Source organism: Silurus meridionalis, chromosome 21 (genome assembly GCF_014805685.1).
Source record: "Silurus meridionalis isolate SWU-2019-XX chromosome 21, ASM1480568v1, whole genome shotgun sequence".
Classification (NCBI taxonomy): domain Eukaryota; kingdom Metazoa; phylum Chordata; class Actinopteri; order Siluriformes; family Siluridae; genus Silurus; species Silurus meridionalis.
The window spans coordinates 12,452,414-12,460,810 of NC_060904.1; the positions used below are offsets into that span (position 1 = coordinate 12,452,414).

General features: G+C 38.7%; 1 protein-coding gene across 1 annotated transcript in view; it reads left to right on the top strand.

Moving 5' to 3' along the window:
* The first annotated feature begins 91 nt into the window (after positions 1-91).
* invs (inversin) overlaps positions 92-8,397 on the top strand; it is a 45,035-nt gene continuing 36,729 nt past the window's right edge. The window contains 2 exon segments of the mRNA XM_046877615.1: positions 92-254; positions 5,492-5,604. Coding sequence (XP_046733571.1) covers positions 5,602-5,604 — 3 coding nt within the window. The 5' untranslated portion in view covers positions 92-254; positions 5,492-5,601.

The following is an 8,397-nucleotide window of genomic DNA, read 5'->3' on the forward strand; positions in this document are numbered from 1 at the left end:
AAGCGTTTAGCACTAAAACTACAAATCCCAGACAAACCCGCACACGGAAGTAAAAATTTTGCGGTACTTGTAGTTTTTCAAAAAAGAAAAATCCAGATGTGTTTGCATTATGGGAAAAGTTTGTAGCGGTGTGTTTTTTTGGCTAGATCCTACAGAAAAACGCGTTATTAATGTTAGGATTGTAAATGTTATATTTTGTTTATAGTGCGCGTTCAGATGCATGCAATCACATTTCGTATTTCATCTTGAATAAGGTAAGTTGCATCACAGTTCCTGAGCTGTGTTTTCCTTTCCTGGGAAATCTGGCAACTGGGGAGTTATTAGGAATGAGCGTTATTGTCGAATATCCACTCTAACGACCTATTTATTGACAGTACAATTACAGTCTTAGTGTTTACAGAGCTGCATTAGACTTAGATCTATCCCAGGTCGTCTAAATGACCTCCAGATGCAGTGATGTGCACCTTAGATTGTGTGCTCTGGATAGTTTAACATGACCTTTTGCTTTGTGTGAGAGATCAGGAAGTTCCAAAATGTCACACTATTAGTTCAGAAATACACTATGAGTCAAAGGTTTGGGCACAATGGACATTACGATTAGTGGAAAACTAAATCCTTTGCTCTGAAGAGGTCCAAATTTTAGATGTTCTCACCGCCCGTTAGACATAGAGAAGGTTCCTGAATGTCTGGTCCCCACAATGAAGCATGGAGATGGACGTGTGATGGTGCTTTGCTCGTGGCACTGCTGGCAATTTAGTCAAAAATAAGGGCACACTTCCCAGCATGGCTCCCACAGCATTTTGAAGTGACATGCCATCTCATCCTATCTGGTTTGCACTTTGTGGGACCATCATTTGTTTTCCAACAAGACAATTACCCCAGACACACCTATTGGTTATGTAAGAGATACTTGCTCAAGAATGAGAGTGATGGAGTGCTACATGACCTTTCCTCCACAGTCACACCATCTAAATCCAGTTGACATGGTTTGGGATGAGTTGGACCGGAGAGTGAAGGAAAAAGCAGCCAACAAGTACTTAACACCTTTGGGAACTGCTTAAGATTGTTGGAGAACCATTCCAGGTGACTGAGAGAATGCTAAGAGTGTGCAAAGCTGTAATCAACGCAAAAGTTGCCATCAGAACAAAACATGAAGAATTGAAAATATAAAAGTGGGTAAATAAAAAACCAAGGTGCATACTGAACCGTGAATTTTGTGTAGCGTTACACCCCTGATGTTGAAGACATCCAAACTCTGAAAGAACCCATGTAGAATTATGTCTTCTTCTTCTTCTTCTTCTTCTTCTTCATTCGGCTTCTCCAATTAGGGGTCGCCACAGCGGATCATCCATCTCCATACCCCCTGTCCTCTACATCTGCCTCTTTCAAACCAACTACCTGCATGTCTTCCCTCACCACATCCATAAACCTCCTCCTTGGCCTTCCTCTTTTCCTCCTTCCTGGTGGCTCCATCCTCAGCATTCTCCTACCGATATACCCCATGTGCCTAATCTGCACATGTCCAAACCATCTCAATCTCACCTCCCTCACCTTGTCTCAAAAACGTCCTACATGCACTGTCCCTCTAATAAACTGATTTCTAATCTTGTCCATCGTCGTCACTCCCAACGAAAACCTTAACATCTTCAGCTCTGCTACCTCCAGCTCCACCTCCTGTCTTTTACTCAGTGCCACGGTCTCTAAACCATACAACATCGCCGGTCTCACCACAGTTCTATAAACTTTCACTTTCACTCTTGCAGATACTCTTCTATCACAAATCACTCCTGCTATCACTCTTCTCCACCCACTCCACCCTGCCTGCACTCTTTTCTTCACTTCTCTAACACACTCTCCATTACTTTGCACTGTTGATCCCAGGTACCTGAACTCCTGCACCTTCTCCACCTCTTCTCCCTGCAACTGCACCAGTCCACTGCCCTTCCTCTCATTCACACACATGTACTCTGTCTTACTCCTACTGACTTATATTCCTCTTCTCTCCAGCACATATCTCTATCTCTCCAGGCTTTTCTCAACCTGCTCACTACTCTCACCACAAATCACAATATCACCTGCATAAATCATAGTCCAGGGAGACTCCTGTCTGACCTCGTTCGTCAACCTGTACATCACCACTGCAAACAGGAAAGGGCTCAGAGCCAATCCCTGATGCAGTCCTTAAACCAGTCTGTCGTGCCTACTGCACACTTCTTCCATCCTTCATTCATCCAATCCCTATGCATAATTTTCTCCTTTTGAAAGAAATTCATAAAACTGTATATAAAACGCTGGTGTGGTTTCACGCATGTGCAAAACAAAATTTTACAATGGACTACAAATTGTCTTTTGAATCAAATTTCAGCACATTACAAATCATATTTCCGGTACAAAGTGAGTAGCCACAGTGACACTGTGCTAACTTTAGTTTCTTTCTTATACCCTGCCATTGTTGTGTATTTTTTCAAGTTTACTACTACTACTAATAAAAATAATAATTGAAAAAAAGATTACAGTGACACTAAACAAACTTTATGTTCTTGATGGAACTCAGATTTTAACACGGATAAAACAGATTGCATTCTGTACACATGTGCACCTAACCGAAAGCCCTGCACCAAAACGGCTCGGTATGAATACATGTACCGCTATAGCCCTATTCCAAAATTAATATAGAATATTGAAATCAATACAAATAAAGAAAAAACATTTAATAAGAAGGTGTTTCCAAACTTTTGACTGGTAATATATTCAGAAAAATGTTCATGTGCAGTAGAAATCAGGCGGAAGTTTTTGTGAAATTCCTATACTTTTATAGCATTTAGATAGATAGATAGATAGATAGATAGATAGATAGATAGATAGATAGATAGATAGATAGATAGATAGATAGATAGATAGATAGATAGATAGATAGATAGATAGATAGATAGATAGAGTGGTCATGCAATTGTTTTTTAGGAAGGATGCTCTAGATGTACATATAACTCTGTGAAACTTCATGTACTTTTACCATTGTCTTTCCTTCAAATTTCACCTATGTGCCATGACATCTCCATGAGTAAGGATAGTTTAGTTTGATCAATATCTAGATGTGAACCAGAACAGTGTACTGGTATTTTTGGATTCAAATTCACAGCTAGAAAACCTTATAAATTTTTAAATTATTCATTTGTTCATTCAATAATTGTCACTAACCTCTTTATCATAGTCAAGTCAAATCAAGTTTATTTCTATAGCGCTTTTCACAACAGACATTGTCTCAAAGCAGCTTTACAGAATTTAAGAGTTAGGGTGAACGGTGTGTATTTATCCCTGATGAGCAGCGGTGGCGACTGTGGCGAGGAAAATCTCCCTTAGATGTTATGAGGAAAAAACCTTGAGAGGAACCAGACTCAAAAGGGGAACCCATCCTCATTTGGGTGATATCAAGAGTGTGATTATAGTCTTTGAAAGAAAACAAAACACTTGAGAGTGAGAACTAACATGAGCACTGGAATGTAAGATTATGAGTTTTATACACATCATGGTGAGGGTCATGGTGGATAATGGGAGAACTGGATGACAATTTAATCTGTAATTGGATAACAGCCCCAGGGCACCATGAACACCTTTGCTAATTCGGTCATTAGCAAAATCAAAAGTCGCCATTTCACCTACCAGCATGTTTCGAGAAAGAAACTAGAGAATCCAGAGGAAACTCACGCAGACATTGAAATGACACGCTAATGCAAATGTCTAAACCAACTTCAAGCCTAAAATAACATGATGCGTTCAAAATATCTATATTTGTCTTTCCTTAGAAAATAATCAGCTACATGGTTGATACTGTAACTAGTGTAAAATTATGAATTTGTAATGGCTTTACCAAAGATCTTAATTTAATGATTTTTTTAATCTACTGTACTGGTCAGATAGTTTTATGATGAGATCGTTTTGTGTTTTTGCATTATCTTATGTTGTTCTATGCAGCACCTTTGTCCGTGTTTCATTGCACTGCATACTGTATTGTATATGGATGAAATGACAAAAAAACCTACTTGACTTGACTTTACCAGTGGTAGAAGTCAATGATGGTTGCTTTGGGGTTTTTTCATCATAATTCTCACACGTCTTGTCATCAACTCATTGTCCTCATTTTTACAAATGCTTGTTTTTCTTGGCTTACCTGCTCAGCGCCTGGTCTTTAGTGCATCAATAGTTTCCTTTTTTTCCAGAAATTATTCTATTGGCTATGCCCAGTGATTTATTGCTCTTTTCTCAGCTTTAGCATGGTTTGCTTTTCTCCCATAGACAGCTCTCTGGTCCTAATTCTGGTTTATACTGTTTTAAAAACAAATGCAGTCTTCACAGAAGAAACACAAAGGCTTGAGAGTGGATAATCAGAGCTGTCAATTCTTTAGCAATCAATCACACAGTGTATAACTGAGTATCTTTTTTGTCACGTTTCAATATTTTTAGTCACATGAAACATTTGTGGTTTTTAACTTATTCTACTATGTTCTAGGATGGTGAACATGTCTATATGTAAATGTATATAAAAAAGTAAAAGCTGATATTTCGTTTCAGTTGTATGTTAATTTTTCCAACTAAAACCCAGATATATTAATTTTATATTAATCTTTTCAACTAAAACCCAGATATATTACATTTATATTAATCTTTTCAACTAAAACCCAGATATTTTTTGTCTGTTCTGTTCCAATACTCTTGGAGGGGACTGTATGTATATACATACACAAAGTTTTCGGTTCATCCCAAATGTATTCATTGGGTTTGAGGTCAGGGCTTTATGCAGACCACTCGAGTTATTCCAGTCCGACCTTGGCAAACCATGTCGAACTAGCGTTCATGCTTTTCATGCTGGAAAAAAGTCCTTTTATTCAAGTAAAGGGAAATTGTAAAGTTACAACATGCAATAGTATTAGGAAAATAAAGTCCAGCAGCAGTTTGGATACAAACCACATATGGTAGTGATGTTCAGATGTATTCCAATAATTTTAGCCATATTGTACACTCTGTATATATTATATATTTAACAGTATTTAGAAGATAAGTAGAAGAATATTAGTATATGAATATTGGCTTTAGACTGATTTTACTTGACCACCACACATATGACAACACTAGATGTTTAAATCTTTATAGGAATCACATCATTCAGCATACTCTAATTTCATGAGGTTTGAAGTACATGTTTACAGCTTCGAAGCTCTATGAAGAAACAATAGTTTTTAATTATTAATGTTATTTCCCTTATAATATTGAATTTAAATGAAGCTAAAATGTCAAGCAGATAATCGCTGCAGTGTGACAGTGGAGTGTAATCTATTTGGTCCGAAGAGCAGCTTTGGCAGGTTAGCTCAGAGCAGGTGTTTGGTGCTCTGTGAGAGAGCATATGTGTGTGTTTGTGTGTGTGTGTGTGTGTGTGTGTGTGTGTGTGTGTGTGTGTGTGTGTGTGTGTGTTTTATGCATTGTCTCTGATCCTCAGGAAGGTGCAGTAGAGCTGCCAGGGGGACCTGCAGAGATTCTTGGCCCAGCAAGGGAACACAAAGCTGGGCAACATCTGCTGAGGCATCCTGTGTCTTCCTGAACTCCATCATGGTAAGAATCAACGGTTTGGTTTTCATTTAACTGAGCCTTGCGAGCTGTTCATACCAAACTAACAAGGTAACCATTTCTCTGGAAAGGAATCCCTTAGTGGTATTCAGATTAAACCAAAGTAAGAAGACATTAAGGATAACTTCTTGCCTGGCCAGTATCGAATATTAATATTTAATATCTTAATCTTAGTACCTTAAGTTGCACATATACACTATTATCTTGTCCATCTCAAGGACCTTTTTAATAGATAAAACTGAATTGAACACTTAGATAAAGTGCATATAATTAATGCTCAGTCAGCTGCTTACTTAATCCACAGGCATGCTTTAATATTTTTACAAAATTGGGTTGAAACAAAGCATTGTTGACTTTTTTTGGATGTCTAATCCCAATAAATAATGAATGAAAGAAAACATGAGAATTGCAATTTCATACAATTACCTGTAATAATAATGCAAAATAATACAAGGCTCTTGACCACATGCTATTTTCCAAAAAGAAAATTAGAAAGAAAATTTGCAACGATTCATGCATGTGATATAACTAAGAGAGTGCATGCAACACTATACATATTAGGGGTGTAACTATACAGGTATTCGTACCAAACCATTTCAGTACAGGGCTTTAATAAATGCAGTCCTTTTTACATGCAGAACATTGTTCAAATCTGAGTTCAGTCACGAACATTTTAAGTGGCGGACCGCAAGTGTGTTTTGTCTCAGCCTCGCATTTTGAGCACAGTGTCACATGGTGGCTTCTCACTCTGTACCTGAAAGACGTTTTGCGGCAAAAAACCATTTGTAGTGCGTTGTGTCTCGAATTTGGTGAAATCGCCACCACTTCGGTTTTCCGTCTATCGGTTTGAATTCTTTATTGTTTTATGTCCAATGTTAGAGAAGTGAAGAAAAGAGTGCAAGCAGGGTGGAGTGGGTGGAGAAGAGTGATAGCAGTGATTTGTGATAGAAGGGTATCTGCAAGAGTGAAAGGGAAAGTTTATAGGACTGTGGTGAGACCTGCGATGTTGTATGGTTTAGAGACAGTGACATTGAGTAAAAGACAGGAGGTGGAGCTGGAGGTAGCAGAGCTGAGATTTTCATTGGGAGTGACGAGGATGGACAGGATTAGAAACGAGTTTATTAGAGGGACAGCGCATGTAGGACGTTTTGAAGACAAGGTGAGGGAGGCTCGATTGAGATGGTTTGGACATGTGCAGAGGAGGGACATGGGGTATATTGGTAGGAGAAGGCTGAGGATGGAGCTGCCAGGCAGAAGGAAAAGAGGAAGGCCAAGGAGGAGGTTTATGGATGTGGTGAGGGCAGACATGCAGGTAGTATGGAGACGAATGATCTGCACTGGCGACCCCTAATGGGAGAAGCTGAAAAAAGAAGATCGTTTTAGGTCCACTGTGGGACGAATAAAGATATATCTTATCTTATCTTATCTTATCTTATCTTATCTTATCTTATCTTATCTTATCTTATCTTAAGAATTTCTCTTAAAAGGAAAAAATCCTGACCATTGCCATGTCCTTTGTGAAAATTCAGCGCTACCGCATCCAAAGACATCCTATACAATTCTGTGCCTCCAACCTTAAGGTAATAGTTTGTAGACAAACCAAATAAGGCTGGAAAAGTCAGGTGTTTTAATATAGTGTATATACTGTACTTTACCTGGAACAGTGATTTGTTTTGCTGAAGCAAGGAGGGAACTTTTCAGAGAATTGTAAAACCAATGCCACAGATGCTATTACAGCATGTTGGAGCCTCAGTTGCATGAATCTCAGCATGTAGGCTGACTTTTCTTCATTGCCATGTAGAAGGCTCCATAATGACTATGACCCTGATGTTAATATTTGATGAAGTAGGGGCTAAGTGAATGTTTCTCACGGAGGCCTCACCATCTCCAAGGTTAAGTGGGCTGTTAATAATTGATGGGCTGCTGATTCTTTTATGGGTGCGTAAGCGCGTTAATAGAATAATTCACCCAATTCCCCGTTGCTTACCGAATACACTGACACAGTAATATTTTGTGCGTGTGAGCATGTGTTTGCAAAGTAATATGATTAGTAGTGTGTAATGAATAACATGTGTACACACACACCAATCCTGTCGAACAAGGCATCTCTATCTGCAGGTTACATATCCATCTAGATTAGCTCTCATTGCCTCTCTTGTCTGTCATTGATTTTCTGTTTGTTTTTTTTTTTCAATCGTATTATTTCCAGTCGCCAATGGCTAAATGGCCCTTCTCTTACTAATTGGACGTTTAATTAGATCAGAGATTTCGCCCAATTAGGTGCTGTTGGGAGGAAGGGGCGAGCCTGCCTGAAGGCTGTATGTGTTTGTCTGCGTACGTGTTCAGCTCGCAGAGGTGTGGAAACAAAACGAAAAATTGTGCCATCCTGTATTTGTACTGGGTAGACGTTATGCTGGTGGTGGGAGGGGGGATTTACTGAGTGGAGCCCCTAGCGTCCCAAATAAACTGCGATTTACTCCGGGATTGCGATTCCTAACAACCATAAGTACAATGGTGGATAAAATCAATACAGCTCTACTTACTTCCTGTCACATGATCAGTTATAGATCAGCAGTCCATATTGCATCTCTGGCACTCATCATCATTTCATTGTGTTTAGTTTAACAGAAAACTGAAAACACAATAGTGCCTTTCCAAGAAAAATAAAAAAAAACAATCATTAGTTTTAATTTTATTTCGATCCTCAGATTACTGTTTTATATCACAAAAGCTCTTTTCTTTGTCATCTAACAACTGTACACGATATCAGTGGATTCA